Genomic DNA, 18922 nt, shown 5'->3' with positions numbered 1-18922 from the left:
TAACTATATTATAAAGTTGTTTATGTGTGGCAATTCACACGAACCCCACTGACCCCCACTACCCCCATAAAAATTAAAAATTTCTGTTTTTGCTCCCTTCTTTTGGCTTAGTTTACTTTTCTTATCTCGGACAGTTCATCGCTATCAACCTTCTACCTTTGCCTATATAAGCGCCGGCGTGTTGTGTAATTTATTGTCAGTCGATAGTTCGACAGGTGACGAGTAAGTCAATATACTTACGAATTCTTGCGTACCTGTGGTAATAATTTATATTTTAAATTATATTTGTGTGTATGAGTTTTATCAGATCTCTAATTGTGTTTTTAATTTTATAGCCTGATGAGGCTGACACAAATAGTCAGCGTAACGTTGCATTAATAAATCAACATAAGAAAATTTAAATACACCTTGTATTTATCTATTTTTTGTATCTCGCCCCTAACGGATCACCGATCACCTTGAATTTTTAAATTCGTTGGAGGGCACTGACTAAATCAAATAAATCAATACATATTTTATGTAAATATATCCGTTATTACCTGAAAAAGCATAGTAAACAATTGCGGGGGTAAGCACGTGTAGTGCACGGGAAGGTGAATCCCTACTTGTATTGATACATACACATATTTCTAATATTTTGTGTGTACTATTTTTTTTTAGCTCACGTTCTATTTATATGCGTAAATATTTGTTCTTGTTTAAATGTCTGGAAATAAATGTCAAAATAATTAACTTGTTCTTTTGGTATGTACAAAAGATCTTCCTTACCTTTACAATGCAAGAGCACACAAAGTGAGACTGCTATTCACGTAATATAACTGTAATTATAACACTGAATACATCGCTAAGTTGACTAATAGGTTTTTTTTCTTTTAATATAATTTAGATCTTACCTTACTTTTGCATTTAAAATATCTACAACAAGATGGGGGTTACACTTGGATCAATGTTTATGTACTAGATTAACTGTTTTTTTGACACTATTAGGTTAACACTATAAGTATCGTAATCTTTATCATCTGCCAACTTTAAGCTTAATGTTACTAATAAAGTTATTTAAAAAAACTTGAATCATTTGAGTATAAAAATCATGAGTTTCAAATGATCTTATTTTGTTTCAGAACCTGATGAATGGGAAATCAGCAGAACTGACATAGTTATGCGACATAAGCTAGGTGGAGGACAGTATGGAGATGTATATGAAGCGGTGTGGAAACGGTACAGCATGACAGTTGCAGTGAAAACTCTTAAAGTAATGTTAAAACAGATTTTTTTAAATAATTTAACAGATTTTCTATTTGGGTGTGAATTTTTTTTATTTTTTTTTTTTTAACATACAAATCCAAAAAGAGTGCTGTGGTTTGAGTGCAGGTAAAAATAACATCTTCATGCTACATTTGACTGAAACATAACAGAAATGATAGTCTTGAAGCTTTAAACGTTTTGATATTACGATTAAATGTTATTAAAAAGTATTGAATACAAAAATGTTGGCTGTAATTTTATAAAAAAGTACAAGACAATATTGAAGCTCAATTTAGAATTGAAAAAATACTTTTTTTCAAGTCTTGGTTTTATAGTGCAAGATGCAATTGAGATGTTTTACTGATCGTGGTAGGTAAGTTATTATTAAGTTCATACCGTGGTTAAAATATTCAATTTATCTTGTCCTAAAAGAATGATTATCACGTGACTGTCGGCAGAATACGCCGTGATCTGATTGGTCGTGAGGTACGAAAGGCAGTACATTTAAATGTACGTATGAGATTAAGTAGACAAGCGATGGCTTATCGAGGTCGTTTTATTCCGTTGAGCTTAGGTTTATTTTAAAAATTTAATTATTCAATTTCGATTAAATAATTGTTAAAAATATGTTTAATCAAAAAAGTTTAGGAGGTTGGCGCGTAAAACGCGCAAGAAGCGGAGCCCCGTAGTATAGAGAAAATTTCCAAGTTAGTAAGATGACAACGCCTGTAGCAGCACCAGTCGAAAAAAAAATTTTCAGCAGCCAAATATATTGTCAGTAAAAATTAATGTTTATACGACTTGAAAAACAATAATATTAGGAACGTAAAATATGGCATCATATATTTACTAGAAGATCGAGCCGATAGCCTGTCCTTATAAAAATTAGCCATTTTGAGATAGTTTTATTACAATAGATAGGGAATGTAAAAGAATATCTACAGTAAAGTTTAGCCAAAGTTTATACAACAATCATTTATATTAACAATGAAATAAATTAACAAATTTCAAAAAATTTAAAATTACTTAACATATTACTACGTGTATAAACTAAAAACTTGGACTATACATTTTTATATCTTGCATTATTTTCTTTTCTACTTTGTAAATAACTATTTAAAGTAGTTTCTTGTATGAATTCAAATTGTGACAACGCCGACACCGCTGATAATGACAACCTAAACTTTTTCAGTGCCCTGCATTTATGATTTTAAGTGTAAACTGACTTATATTTATATTTGTTATTTTACCCACCTGTGTGATTATGATGAAGCTAAAAATGACATGACAACATACTCTATTTTATTAGATCGTAAAATTGTACAATGTTGGCAAATAATTTAACTAATTCGACCAATGCCTAATAGACAACTTCTTTATAAAAAAGTTGGCAAACAGTTATTTGCTAGTACAATTTGAATTACGTTGGCCTAAAGTAACCATTTCTTCAGTGGTGCATTTATTGGGCAACTAGTGGCATTTGAGACATGGCTTACAAGTACTTTCGCACATTTATTTGGTATAATTTAGCTGTGAATGTTGCTGCTGAATTTTCTTACGTGACATGAGTTGTAGGATAAAGAGTAATTGGGGTGAAGTGGTAAATCAAGTTTAGCACTTTCGAGTCTTAAGTTTACTCGGCTTTCGAAGCTCTTTAGTTCAGGCTTTCTATAGATACTTACTAGGATGATAGTGAGAAAGATAAGAAAAGAATCCATGAGAGAACTCATAAAAAATCGAAATTTAACAGTAATTTAATTCTACCTTGGTAGCCTAGCTACACTAGAGTAGTTCTATCATAGCTAATATATTGTACTAGATCATGTGTCATTATAGGGAATTAACTCGATCTGTGCAGAATCTGTGGTCTGTATGATTTTGAGATAGCCGGATAATCGGGACGGAGGAGAGGATGGCAGGCAGGCACACACAGGGAGCTATATATCGAGATGCACATTGACAAACTAACGCACATTGCGTAAACCACTACATTTCAAACGGAAATGAGAAACAAGAAACCGTAATATTAATACTTGCACGCAATGGATAACAAACGCATTGCAGAGCACGGGAGCTGCTCACTCCGCCTATACCTACTAGAGCTCAGCGCAGACTGACTGCTACAGTCACGCAGCCAGCCAAGGAGCTTCCTAACACATGTATATAGCTAACTACTACGGTGCGGCAGCGGACACGATACGCGGCAATTTCAAAATATAATATGGATACTATACATACCCCCGGGTTGATGCGACGAGGGACTAAGAAGCATCAAAAAAGTAAGATCATTAAACAAAAAAAGGCATCAAACAAAATAAAATGTTAGTTTAACCAATTCGGAATAATAAGACTCAAAGAAAGCTTTCCCCCCGGGTTGATGTAACGAGTGGGAAGCGAGTAACATCAAAATATTAGCACAAATATTGTATGAACCCAATCGCGTTTTAACTAAGAATGAAGCTGACTCTAATATTCAATTGAAAATACTGAATTGACAATATAAGCTGTTTATGCATAAAGATCAAGCTAAATATAAATCTTATTTGTTACATCAATAATAAACAAATCTTTAAACAAACAGTTAATAAACGAGATATGAAGAAGCCGCTGCTCCTTTCACAATAATGTATTAAATCAAACCATATCAAAATGTCCAAACAAAATTAAGCATATGAGTATTTTTTCTCATCTGACGAAATTAAAAGCACCAGTTTATGGATGGGTCTGTCCAGGACATTAACAGCTGTACATACCCTAGCTACCCTAACTAAAGCATCCTGCCCTGGGAAAACCTCTATCACTCTGCCTAAAGGCCATTTTCCTGGAGGATAATTTGCATTCTTAACGAGAACTAGTTCGTCCATCTTAATCGACCGTTGTTAAGTGAGCCATTTTTATCTAGACTGTAAAGAGTTGAGATACTCTGAAGACCATCTATGCCAAAAATGCTGCAAACTACATGACAATAACTTCCAACGCTGTAAGGCAGTCACTTCGCTAAATTCAGTTTTCGGTTCTAGAACTATATACGACGTGTTTGCCATCAGAAAATGCGCTGGAGTTAAAGGTTGTAAATCTTGTGGGTCGTCATTTAATGGCATCAATGGACGGCAATTGAGACAAGCCTCAATACGAGAGAGTAGTGTAGCATTCTCTTGGAACGTTAAAACCTGCTTGCCTATAACTCTTCTGAGATGGAATTTTACAGATTTAACGGCCGCTTCCCACAAGCCACCAAAATGAGGCACTGACGGAGGATTGAAATTCCAATTGGTACCGACTTCCAAAAGTTTAGCGTTCAGCTGTCTAGATTCCTCAAAATCTATTAACATTTTCTTCAATTCCTTGGCTGCACCTGTAAAGTTAGTGCCTTGATCGCTATACAATTCTGCGCAGTGACAACGACGAGCAGTAAATCGATGAAATGCGGCAAGAAAGGCCGCAGTTGAATAATCCTCGACTATCTCCAAGTGTACAGCTGTTGTAATCATGCAGGTGAAAACTACTACGTAATCCTTCTGGGTGCCTCGTCATCTTACTTTAGACGATCTAACAAGGAATGGCCCTGCAAGATCCACGCCTGTCTTGAAAAATGGAGGAGCAGGTTGTAGCCTAAAATGAGGCAATTCGCCCATTATCTGCCCTTGAACCTTACCAGAATACCTCCTGCATGTGATGCACCTTGAAATCTGTCCCCTAACTACTTGTCGTCTGCGTAATAACCAGAATGTCTTTCTGATCGCTGTGAGAACTAACTGTGGGCCTCCATGAAAAGTATCGATATGATAATGATCAATTATCAATCTGGCAATGTGATCATCTGGGTGTAAAATCAAAGGGTGTTTCTGATCATGGTCGACCAAAGCTGCACTAATGCGACCTTCTACTCTAATAAGTCTATATTGAAGAAACGGATTTAATTTAATTAAACTACTTGAACTATTTACATTGTTTTTGTTATCTACTAAATCTTCGTTACGCGTAAGTATTGATAATTCAGATGGAAAATGAATTCTCTGATGAATATGAACCCAGTATAACTGCGAATTTGCTAACTCAGACAAATTCAAATGCTTCGAGGTGACATTTATTACTATAGCTAAATCCAGAAAGGGAAGACTACTGGAGGTTAGACAACTCTGAGTTTTTACTTCATCATTTTCAACTTGTCGAATTATCTTGGTTAAACCAACTACACATTTATTGAGGCAACGATAAATGAATCTCATGACATAGGCCGTGACACGAAGTAATTTACTCCAATTTGAATATCTATCATATAATTCCCATGGTAAGACCGAAGTATTGACTAAAACTGGGACTAACGGTTTTGGACCATCTTCAAATGCAACTTCCTCAGCAACAGTCACTTCTAATTTTGGGTACACAGGATCTACTTCATGCAGAAACCCAGGTCCCTCAAACCAAATGTTCCGGTCAGAAAGTTGGGATGGAAATATCCCTCTGGAGGTTGAATCCGTAGGGTTGTCTTTAGACCTAACATGATGCCACTGAGCTGAAGGAGTTAAAGTTTGAATACTAGCGCATCTATTAGCAATAAAAGTAGGCCATTTAGACGGTAAAGATTGAAGCCAGTAAAGAACGTTTTTAGAGTCTGTCCACAAATGCACCTTGGGACTAGGGAATTCGGCCGTTTTCAAATACTAACCTAGAAAGTAGTTGAGCTGCACATAACTCTAGTCGTGGTATACTAATAGTTTTTATTGGGGCTACCTTCGTTTTGGCCGTCTGTAATGGAACATACACATTTTCTCCCCTTTTAATTCTCACGTAAACTACAGCCGCATATGCTAACTTGGAAGCATCTGCGAACCCGTGGACCTCAAGTTGAACGACATGAGGGGTAAATAGATTCCAGCGAGGAATTCTAACCTGATTTAAACAATGTATCTCATTCAGCCATTTCAACCATTCTTTATTTATATATGATGGAAGAGGGCCATCCCAAGAGGATTTTAGCAGCTATAAATCTTGCATCATTATTTTTGCTTTTATTAGTGTAGGAGACAACGAACCCAATGGATCATAGAATTTGGACAACTTTGATAACATTGTGCGTTTAGTCCAATGAGATAAAGAATAAGAAATATGTATCGTGAATCTAAATTCGTCTAAACTAGGACTCCATGACAATCCTAGTATTGAAACTATATCTTCACTTTCTACTAAGTTTACCGATTTGTTCGATGTAATGGATTCAGACAGCGAAAAGAGAAGATCATCGTTGTTACTACACCATTTGTGCAGAGGAATACAACCTAGGCTCGTTACTTTATTCAGTTGTTCAATTTTCAATCTAGTCTCAGTTAATGTATGACCACCTGAAAAGAAGTCGTCCATGTAGACCTCTTTTTTCAAGACCTCACAACCCAGTGGATAGTCTTCCTGATAAGATCTCCGCTAATTGTTTGAGCACTCTTGATGCCAGATAAGGTAAGCAAGCTAAACCATAAGTTACCGTATTGAGGCGATACGTCTGGATAGGCTGTGATTTATCTTCACGCCATAAAATAGTCTGAAAGGGTCGGTCAGCCTCTGCTACTACAATTTGTCGAAATATTTTCTCAGCATCAGAAGAAAACACATATCTATAGTTTCTCCAACTTATAATGAGGTCAAAAAGATTCGTCAACAAGTTTGGGCCCGTGTAGAGACATGAATTAAGAGACAATCCACTTTTAACCGATGAGAAACCGTCAAAAACTACCCTAACTTTTGAAGTGGGCTTGGATTCCTTGAGAATACCGTGATATGGCAAAGTCCAAGCATCGGAACTACCTGGACAGGGAACCAAACTCATATGACCTAAATTCACATAATCGTCTAAAAAGTCCTTGTATTTCTTATGCAACTTCTCATTAGAACTAAAACGACTTTCAGATCTGAGAAATATACCTTTTGCTATACGAAAGGACTCATCCTTATTATCTAACAAAACTTGAGGTGAACATCTGAACGGCAACCTAACAATAAATCTACCTTGTGGGTTCCTACAATGTGTCTTAACAAACGATTCCTCGCAAATCTTTTCATCAGCAGAAAAGTAATTTTCTCGGTTTGGAATTTCTTCAACTTCCCAGAATTTCTGCAAAAGTTCCGAGATTGAAAGTTCTTCAATGCAATGCAGGCTAACCAATCTATCGTTGTTTTGTAAGGCGAAACTGGGCGAAAAAACTAGACCTGATATTAACCAACTAGTAAAGAACGAGAGGCTATCGTTTTACCAGACCTTCCCTTTATCACCTGACTTTCGATGATGGTAGCATGAGTGACTGCATCGAGCAGCAAGTCAACTCGATCATTTCTCTGGAATTCTAGATCTGCCAATTCTAAGTGTTCAAGATCTTTGATTTCAGAAAAGTTAGTAACAACAGGGGGAGTGTAAGATGACACTTTCGGAACTACGAGAGCCTGCACTAAACAAGAGAAACCTGATTCGAAATAAGGCTGGATTTTGAATTCCGTAGCTCGTTTGGCCACAGTCATTACCTCTTCTCCTACACCTGTCAGAGAGACATTAACTTTACTCGTTTGTAGCTTCAATAAATTGACCAATGATTTTGAAATCAGAGAAGATTGCGAGCAAGGATCGATTAACGCCCTAACCAATATTTGTCGGCCACTAAGCGAAGTGACATAAACTCTCGCCGTAGCCAGAAGAACAGCCTGCGAATTAGAACTAATCTGAGTAACTGAACTTTTCCCTGCTTCTTGACAATTGGCATTGACCGAAGTTGTAACATTTGAACTACTGACCTTACTCTTTACCTGCGACCCTATCGATTTACCTTCTTGATGCAAAATAGTATGGTGTTTTTGACTACATACAGAACACTTAAATTTTGACGTGCATTCCTTTACAAAATGTTTACCTAAACAGTTTAGGCACAGGTTATTCTTGTAAACTAAATCCCTCTTATCATCCCAAGATTTTACTTTAAACTGAACACAACTTGGAGATAGTCGAGGACTATTCAATTGCGGCCTTTCTTGCCGCATTTCATCGATTTACCGCTCGTCGTACTGTGCTCGCCTTGACAGCAGAAGCAAATAGGTGTTGATGTAGTGGGGGAAGTCTGATGTACAAAGAAACTCTGCTTTTCTCTATGAGCCAGGAACTTCCTAGCTACCTTACCGACTGGATTAGGCTTAGGTGGTGCCTTTTGAGTATACGCTTCTAGTGTCAAGAGCTGGGCGTTGATAAAGTCTCTTAGCTGTTGTAGGGTTGGTGGGTCTGAAGTACTACCAAGATGTTTATGCCAGTCTTTACTGGTGTAGAAATCAAACTTGTTAACCACAGTTGCTATGAATAAATCATTTTGACCTAACTCTCTACCTACAGCTGTCAAAGAATCTAACTGACCTATTGTTTCTTTATTGAAACCTTTTAAGTTCTGCTGCAGAACTATTGCTCATTGGTTTCGAACTTAATGTACAATTGACATAGCTATTGACCAAACGACGATTATTGTTATAATAATTTAACAATGTGTCCCAAGCTTGATTATACTGTTCACCAGTTAAATTAACGTTTTTAATCAAATCAGCAGCGGTACCTTTGAGATGGAATCTTAAGTAATGATGTTTAAGCACAGGCGGTAACTCTGCCTTTTGATGGACTAATGCTCTGTATATGTCCCTAAAATTTTCCCACTCTTCATAATTTCCAGAAAATATAGGTATCTCAACATGTGGTAGTGAGATAATACTAGACGAAGCTAGCACTGGGTTGCTAGCAGGATCGGAAGGGGGATTAGAAGTTGGTCCAGCAGAAGTAAGTCTAGCTACAAAGTCTTTCAAATCTCCTAAATTAGTATAATAGTCATCCTCGCAAAGCTCGAAGAGACTTGATGTAAAGTAAGTGTGCTGAACATCCCTTTCAGTCAAGTCTAAAATTTCTTGATGGGTAGTCTTAAAATTCTCAAATGTATTGGTCAATTGCATGAGCCTAGCCTCAGCTTGCCCTATGGTCATTTTCTGCTGACCTAATTTTTTAAAATTGGGAAATGAATTTTTTATCTTATTATGATTGACCTTTTGTATATGTGCCAAGTCATCCATTTTGAGGGTAACAATCTATCACTATAAGACGAACTCTTCCAAACTAATAGGTCTGATCTAACTATCATACCAATGGGTCACAATTAATTCAAATGTCAAAGACCCTAGAGTAAATCCATACTTCAATGAACAAATAACTATCAAACTTAAGGTACTATAATTGTCTATCACTGATAGACAACATACTACTATGAATCAACGAGCGAGCAATAATTATTTAATCAAATACTAAACAAAACTGCACACCACTGGTATGCCTAGACAGACTAACCAAAAACTGGGCTTACTATCTACAAAAGAAATAATTATATACTATTGTTGATTGAGCCACTATTTAACTAAATGTATAAATAATGTAATAAAATTTAACTATTAATCTTAATAATGAAATTTGCATCAGTAAATTTAGCACTGGTTCATATGAGTTATTCTCTATTTAATTTAATCCAAACTATCAAATTAACAAACTAGAGATGTATGTATAAATTTTAAATTGACTATACAAATTGATAATGAGATAGTATAAATGAACCTAGTTTACAATTATTTCAACTAAATAATTTAAACGATGTCAAAACAATGAATCTGAATTTTATCCCCTTAATAGCACCAGTACTAACTCAATAGTTGTACGCACTTAACTCTAATTTCACATAATGTCCACTAAATACAGATTATATTTTTGTTTCACTAAATTCTTTCTGGTACCTGTACCTCTTGAAGCTGCTGGCGAACTCGAAGACTCGACGATGATGGATGTAAACAGGAAAGTGACTGGAGACTAAGTCACAGGCGCTCGATGATCTCTGCCGGGCCTACTCTACGGCACGACTGAAGCGCTCTGTTGTCCCAGCTGATGGAATTAATCGACAGTCGTCTTTGCAACAATTCAAATTTAGCCACTAGTCTGCGCCGAATACTCGTTTATGTTGTAGGTGATTGTGGACTGTATGATCCACACTGCTAAAGACCAAAGCAGGTACAAAACTACCAAAATTGATGTAATATTTATGTATAAACACAGACAAAGAGAAGAGAACGAGAAAATACACTGTATTTTCTCCCAACGAAATCAACCACGTGCTCGCAAGCGAACGCGAAAGACCTGCTCTGCTCTACTAGAACAGCAGCAGTAGAAACCAAGGACACTATATATAGACGCGCGTCGTATCTGAGTTTGCGTCTGAACTAGGTAAACATGAACACGTCTTTCTCTCAGGTTGAGAGAGAGCGAGATAGTGAGTGCGCTGGAGTAAAATAACAACGTACTTGAAAATACTGACTTGACTCGCTGACTGTCGAGTTAAAGGGAGAGATCAAGAACACTATAAGGCGCAGCTAATCATGCACACCGAAGACCAGCAAGAAGAACAACAACAATACACACCGGCGACCAAGAAGAAAAGAGGCTCCAATATGGCCGCCGATCGTGCATGAAGCCAGTGAAAAGCAATATGGCCAAAACCTACGTGTATGCCCTCTCCGCCCGAATATCCGGCTCGAAGGACCAAAATGTGCAGAATCTGTGGTCTGCATGATTTTGAGATGGCCGGATAATTGGGACGGAGGAGAGGATGGCTGCAAGAAAAAATTTGTAAATGAGAATACCCTGAATGACCTAACAGTTTTGAAATTCTGTAATTTATCTCAATTCTTTCTCAAATTTACAATTTACTATCTGTGGCAGCGCCATGTTGATGTTTCGTTTGTGTAATGACATCCGAATAAAAAATTCTGCCGATAATTACTAACTCCGCCCCTTTATACAAAAATTTTCAAGTTTTTTGAGTTGATATGTCTTTCGCCGCAGCCGTTTTTTCGTAGTGGCCGTACTCATACTTGAGAGCTATTGGCATCTTATTTCCCACGCTTATCACTAACTCAGGACTTCCTAAATAACCCGTGAGATTCAAGCCTTTGAAGGTAGATACGCCATTTTTTAAGCTGGATGCAAAATGAGGAAACGTCTTTTTTCTCGAGATTAAAGACGGTAATTTATTAATCTTACGCACGAGTTGTTGAGCTATTATCCGCGTATTTTCGTAAAGTAGTTCAAGCGTATCGAATATAGCTGTAACATTCCGTCCTGTTACCACAAGAGTGCCTACCATCCGACGAGTTTCTCCCTCAGCAGCCGCGAACAAACGAGCTACGTTCTCTTGGTCGTTAAAGGCCCCGGCCTCCGTTGACATATCAAACGATTGTTTAAAATGTCGCCATTCGAGCAGATTTCCGCTGAAAGTGGGCAACGCTTTTGCTGAAGTGAAACGCGATAACAATCGCGAATCATTTTCTCCATACGACGCACTATTAATCGACCAAAGAGTTGTTTCGAGCACTTCCGTAAGTCGCGCGATCGCGTTTTCGTTACCTGGCGGATTTGTAACACAGGACCACAAAAAAAAAAATAAGTGGAAGGGTCCCTTTCAGCAACAATGCATTTCTTATGTATTTTGAGGCGCTGACTTTATTTCCATTGTCTAAATTGCTCTATCACATCACAATTTTTTACACTTGTTAACATGGGGACTACTTTGATTACTAAAATAAAAGCATTGCCACTTATGGACATGTTTTTCGTTAGTAAAAAAGAATTGTGATGTGATAGAGCAATTTAGACAATGGGAATGAAGTCACACTGTAAAAAATGCTGTAGTAAAATCACTATGCTCAGCATAGGTAAGGTAAAGACCGATGCTTAGCATAGAGATTTTACTATCGGTTCGTAAAATGTTTTTCCCGGATAGTAAAATTAAATGTCAAGATAGTAATTTTCAGCGAGGCCGAAATCTTCAGAAATTTTTTGTGATTGTGTAGTAATTTTACTATCCCAAGAGTAAAAGTCATATCTTGGATTTGAGAAGCACTATCGTACTGTTCATAGTTCCATTTTCACTAAAAAAGGGTTATGTTCTTATTTCTTCACATTACAGACATATCTTCACACACAATTAAGAAACGTGATGATTTGTAGAGATCCGAAATATTTAGCTATTTGGACCTGAACAGCTGCACGTGAGCCCTCTGGTGTGATAAAAAGGAAGCCTGTATTGGTGAAAAGCAACAGCTGATCCAGCTAAATAGCGTGGATGGTGTATGAATTGTTCGATTCGTTATTAATTTTGCGTATTTTTGAGATCAAATTTTGAAAAGAAACTAATTGAAGACCTCAGACTATGAGATTATCAAAAATTTGTGCATCGCTTGATCGTTCCGTGAGTGGCAAGTGCGATTTTAAGTCGGTCGGTCGGTCTGATTACCACCATGTATTTTGTATATGTATACATAGGTTTCTCCACCAGTGCGTCGTTGCTGTCAGTGGGGGAACTAGAGAACACTCTGTATATAGATACAACCGTAAATTAGGTAGAAATATACATGTACATTAATGTAGTCAATGCGAGATTCCCTTACCCCCATCAAGAGTAATAGCTGCATGTAACTTTAATACTAGATATTACTTTTACTATCTCGTGTAATTTGGATCAATGTACTTTTACCATCGGAGCGCAATATTACTATTATCTCGTATTTTTCCGAGGGATGTTAAATGTATTTTCACTATCAGAACGTAGACTCTCCATCGTCTTGTAATTTTAAAAGCCGATTGTATTTATCATGCAGCTCGTAAAATTGATATGCTGAGCATAGGTCTCACTGTTACCTATGCTGAGCATATTAATTTTAATAGCGGATAGTAATATCAATACATTGCTAATGAAATTACGATGTTTAAGACATAGTTTTCGCTATCAGGTATCATAATCACTGTGCTCAGGATAGTAAAAAAAGTTACTATCCGCTAGTGATTTTACTACAGCATTTTTTACAGTGCAGCGCCTCAAAATACATAAGAAATGCATTGTTGCTGAAAGGGACCCTCCCACTTATTTTTTTTTGTGGTCCTGTGATAATTCGACCGCTCTAAATTGTTAATGACGCAGGAGGCACCTGGTCAAACTCAGCTAATTGTTTGGCTTGTATTTTCGGGTCCAACAGTGGCTCTTCGTCTCGCTCTCTGCCTGGGTTTGAAGGTTTCGGTAAGAGGTCAACCAGTCTGATTTGGGTCCGAAGCTTCTTGGATGCGCCCACACCCAACTGTTTGACATCTCGGGACAGCTTGTTTAACGCCATCTTAGTACTATACTCTTCCCCTTGCTCAATTTTCTTTTCTTTCTCCTAAAAAATTGTCCCAGGTTTTGGCACCAAAACTGTAGATAACAAGACAAAAAGAACAGCAATGAAGAACAAACGTTGATTAAATCAATTGGATTTTATTACAATAAAGAAAAAAAATGGTCTCATGTTGAATTGGTATGCGCACCTTTTTCAATGAGAGCCAGCAAAAATCTGCCTCTTTTGTCAGCTTGCACGCTGTTCTGCCGCTACCCGATCGTATTTTGTTTTCCGGCATTGCGTTGTTACGTGTTATGACTCTTGCACATTCATATAAATACACACGCGTACATAAAAATATACAAGTAAATACTTTAATTCTAAGAACACATTACATATTTCTTTGATGCTATTTAAATTAATTGTTTGAAACTTTAACATGTATTGTTCTAACATATAGTGTAGTATTTTTAATAATCACGTGAAGACGACTGGGTTAAGCAGTGCTCTTTCATAACTGCTGCTACGGACACAAATTATAAAATATAAAAGACAGCGCGAAACAATCTTTTAGCTTGGTTACCCTAGACCTACCAATACATGTAGATCTGTGCACGTTAGTGACCTTCATCTCAGGAGCAAACTCCGTAAGGTCCATGAGTATGGAGATAGCTTGACGACCACCCCGTATAGAGACTCGTGCCCCCATACGTACATTATTATGCTCTCTACTGCTTTCACACATGCCCGCACCAACTCGCCTGTACAAAAATTACTTCAAAGATGTCAGAAATTTCCTCTCAAAATATCATGCCCCTTTATCATGAAAAATTTTTTAAAACAAGTCCATTAAAAAACACTCTTGCAGTTTATATGACCTCTTATGGAGGTTACTTAGTCGTTCTTTGATAACATGCTATATCGTGTAAAGTTGACTTAAGATCTAAATAAAAAGAGTTTGTAGAAATGGAAGAATTCTTAAGCTTTTTAATGTCATCATGAAAATTGGGACTTATCATGGAAATATTATATGATATTTAGTCATAAAAGTAATAATTTAACGATCGGTGAGATTGAGATGTCTGCCGTTAATAAGCAGACGCTCGGCATGCGTGCGCCAATTTACTCACATACACTTACTGATATGGTAATAAGTAAATCGATCAAACATGTATTAAATGTTTTTTAAATATTTATTTAATTCTAAGAATATAATTTTCATGAAAATGCTTAAAGCAATGAAAACAAAACTCATATAAATGATAAATTTTGAATTCGTTAATAGTAATTCTTCATGTATAATAACAATCAAAAAAATATGTAAATGTACGATGATAAATCTTCATTGCCATATTATTGCAAAGAAAACAATGTATTTTAGAGTTTACAGAGCTATTTGAAGGTGGTTCTTTACTTAACTCATTTACTTAAACTTCGTGTAAAACTTCAACAGATTGTTATTAAAAATATAAGGCATCGTCCCTTAAAATTCGAAGTCCCTTTATTAGGAAAATTTTCGGAAACGAGTAAGTTGAAAAATGCACTTTTAACATGGACTCTTATGGAAATTATTATTTCTTTCTTTAATATAATGTTATATCATATAAAGTTGCTTTGGATCAGAATATAAAAAGTTTTTAGTTAAAGAAAAACTCTTAAGCTTTAAAATAGCATAATAAAAAATGGGACTTATCAGGGAATTATTATGAAATGTTAAATCATGAAAGTAATAATTTGACAATCAACAAGAGTGAAATGTCTGCCATGTAAATGAGCAGCAATTGTATACGAAGTGTGATCAAAAAGTAAGGTGACTTTTCATTTTTATAAAAAATTTATTTATTCATCGAAAACTATGTTATCCCCTTCAAAATAATCCCCCTCAGATGCAATGCACTTCTGAAATGCTATTTTGGGTATTGCTTTGAGCTCCTCCAGCGATGTAGCCTTAATCCCCTCAATCGTGGCAAATCTTCGTCCTTTCATGGGCTTTTTCAATTTTGGGAAGAGGAAAAAGTCGCTGGGGGCCAAGTCTGGTGAATATGGTGACTGAGGCATGATGGAAGTACTGTTATTGGCCAAAAAACTACTAACTAATAACGACTTGTGCGCAGGTGCATTATTATGGTGCATTATTATAAAAAATTTATTTATTCATCGAAAACTATGTTATCCCCTTCAAAATAATCCCCCTCAGATACAATGCACTTCTGAAATGCTATTTTGGGTATTGCTTTGAGCTCCTCCAGCGATGTAGCCTTAATCCCCTCAATCGTGGCAAATCTTCGTCCTTTCATGGGCTTTTTCAATTTTGGGAAGAGGAAAAAGTCGCTGGGGGTCGAGTCTGGTGAATATGGTGACTGAGGCATGATGGAAGTACTGTTTTTGGCCAAAAAACTACTAACTAATAACGACTTGTGCGCAGGTGCATTATTATGGTGTTCGTGGATACACGTCTCATACCCAAAAATCCGTCAAAATTGATTGGCATGAGCCAAACGATATGTCAAGATCATCAGCTATTTCTCTAATCGTTATTCGACGATCTTTTAGTACCGTTTCTTTCACTTTCTGAACATTTTCGTCGGTGTTTGACGTACTGGGTCGCCCAGAGCGAGGTTCATCATTAACATTTTCTCGGCCCTCTTGGAATAACTTATACCACTTATAAACATTTTTTTTGCTCATAGTTGACTCACCGTAGGCCACTGTCCATATTTTAAGAGTTTTTGAGCACTTAATACCATTTTTTAGACATAAATTAATACAAACTCTTTGCTCCATTATTTTCAACAAAAAGAAATCGCTGAGTACGCAAACATGAGTCTAACCTTTACGTCTCTCACATAAAAACAACACATGCTATATAGTCAAAACTATGAACATGTGATCGTGACTAGTGTACCAACATAATAAAAAAAAAATTTTTAACTTATAGTGTAAAGAGCGTGCGCAATTCAAAAAGTCACCTTACTTTTTGATCACACCTCGTAGTTACATGCAGCAACTTATCAATGTCTGCTTAAGTAGGGACGTATACGTCATTTTTATTACCTTGCGCAGAAAAAAAAAACTTTTTTTATAACTCATTTACTAAGTATTAGTATATTTACTTGTATATAAGTAACGTCATATTATAGTCAAGTGCATGTCTGACTCATTTTGTATTTAAAATAATAAGTTGATCGAAAATCGGAAAACCAGAGAGCCCCGTGTCTTGATACGACATCATTGTGAAGAACCATCTTCAATGGTGTAGCAATTATACCGTCTCTAAACTCGCTAAAATGCCCAGTATAAATGGACGGAAATGATAATTCTTCCACATGCTTGTCAAAAAATATATTCTGGAATATTGAGCTCACCTGAAGCAAGTCTTAAATGCTTTTCTTCATTTTTTAAAAATGTTTGTTGTTGTGCAATATTTTCTTTAATTGGAATATCTTCACTCAATGCATCTAAGTTGTTATCAGTTGATAAACTATTGATATCTCTATTAAATAAAGTTCTTAATTATTAATATTAAGTTCTCAGTTATTAATCGTAGTATCAACATATACTGGAACATGAATAATTTGTCAATATATTCTGTACTGTCTATGAACCGGCTGGTACCTCCTAAATATGATCATTCTTTTAATAATAAAGTTTTAAATGTGATAAAAGGTGAAATAAAGATATATTACAGTATTGATAAAGTGAAATTCAAAGGAGTTTACCAATTTGACGATAATATCAATATCAATTTTTCAATGGAAATAATAAATAATACTGGTGAAAGTATACTACCTCATAAACTTAATTTAAACATTGGAGCAATTCTTATGTTAATAAGAAATTTGATGGATGGTTTATGCAATGGCTCAAGGTTAAAAATAACGAAGTTGTTAAAATTCCATATTAAGGCAAAAATAATAACTAGTAAAAAAATTTGACAATGAAATTTTATACCAAAAATCACTTTAAGCACTGGAATTACACCTTCATTACCATTTATCCTATACGGAAAGCAATTTCCTTTAGTTTTAGCTTTCGCAATGACTATAAATAAATCACAAGCTTAAACTTTTGATATAGTAGGACTACATTTTACAAAACCATTGTTTTCACATGGTCAATTATATAACGCCTTATTAAGATGCAGAACTAAGGATTGTATTTTTTTGTTAAATAGAAATGAAAATGACGCTGAGATAAAAAATATTGTGTGAAAACGAAAATTTTCTATTATAAATAAATTGACTTTATCATTGTATGTTTCGATTCTCTGGATCTATCTTTCCATGTTTTATAGGGCCAATTTGCTGCTTACGTAACTACTGAAAAGTGCCCTATCCAAATATGTTCTAATATATATTATACTATTCATCTATGCCTATTTTTGATAAATGTATTGTTCTTATTATTATTATTATTATTATTATTATTATTATTATTATTATTATTATTATTATTAATATAGTTTGCCATAGTATAAAATTTCATAACTACACGTACGTGGGTAATTCTTTTACAAATCGAACACCTGTCTGATCGACACCTCTTCGATTTGGCTGAAACTTTTTTTACGGATTCTATGTCGAAAAAAAAGAGATGCGTGTCAGAGGAATTTTGTTTTCTTTGCATATTTTCGATAATAGAAGTGATCGAACATTTGAGAATGGCAAGTTTTTTGGCTCGGAGACTTATTTTCTTAAATTCATAGTTCCGAATCTTTAAGAGCTACAAAATTATCACCAATTGCACTTTTGTAGCTGACGGATGAAACTTTAAGAAAAAAACTTTTTTTACAAAAAATACTAACAAATTTAAATTGTTATTAACAATTTAATTGTTAAAACCGATTTTTAACAAACGCCCCCAAAAAGAATCAAGTTTTTAGTAGTTTCATCGCATTCTCTGTCAAATTTTACGTCAAAAACATGTTTTTAAAATATGGTACCATTCCAAATACTATTGTTAAAATATTAATTTATGTAGCGCGTAACGGCCAAAAAACGATTTTTTGCTAATAAATTGAAATCTGTTCATCGTATAAAAAAAAGTTAAATGTAAAAGTTGTAGATAATTGACAGATCTACAACTTTTGTGAAAAATTTTTTTGACATAACCTCAAAATTTCAAATTAAATTGCAAAAAATGTAAAAAATCAGCTTTGTAAGAATTATTTCTTAGCAATTTGCACAGACAATAATTTATGGGTAATTTATTTTGAATCGAATCTCCTGACATGTTAGAAAACCAATCTTGATTGAAAACAAAATTATTATCAAGCGTTGAAAAAAAATCTATCGAGTGCGTAACTTTGACATGTGGGATTTACTTCATATTTTAAAATTATTTTTGTTTTCGGAACTTCGTTTTTTAGCATTCATAATTGTTTCTTGCATGGTTTTTTGGTTTAATATTGGTTTTTAAATTTTAGCATATTTTTAAAATTTCGCGGGGAAGTCCGCCTAAAGTGAAATCCGTAATCCAT

At 35.3% G+C, this 18922-nt stretch overlaps 1 protein-coding gene across 1 annotated transcript in view; it reads left to right on the top strand.

Annotated features, from left to right (window-relative positions):
• Nucleotides 1-18922, top strand: part of Abl (tyrosine-protein kinase Abl) — a 451059-nt gene that overhangs the window by 159666 nt on the left and 272471 nt on the right. The window contains 1 exon segment of the mRNA XM_089598684.1: nt 1122-1252. Coding sequence (XP_089454810.1) covers nt 1122-1252 — 131 coding nt within the window.

Source organism: Copidosoma floridanum, unplaced genomic scaffold (assembly GCF_036245765.1).
Source record: "Copidosoma floridanum isolate Cflo_tuat_1 unplaced genomic scaffold, Cflo_Japanese_pri ptg000006l, whole genome shotgun sequence".
NCBI classification, from domain to species: domain Eukaryota; kingdom Metazoa; phylum Arthropoda; class Insecta; order Hymenoptera; family Encyrtidae; genus Copidosoma; species Copidosoma floridanum.
Note: the sequence above shows the minus strand (reverse complement) of the source record. Positions and strands in the feature narration are given on the sequence as shown.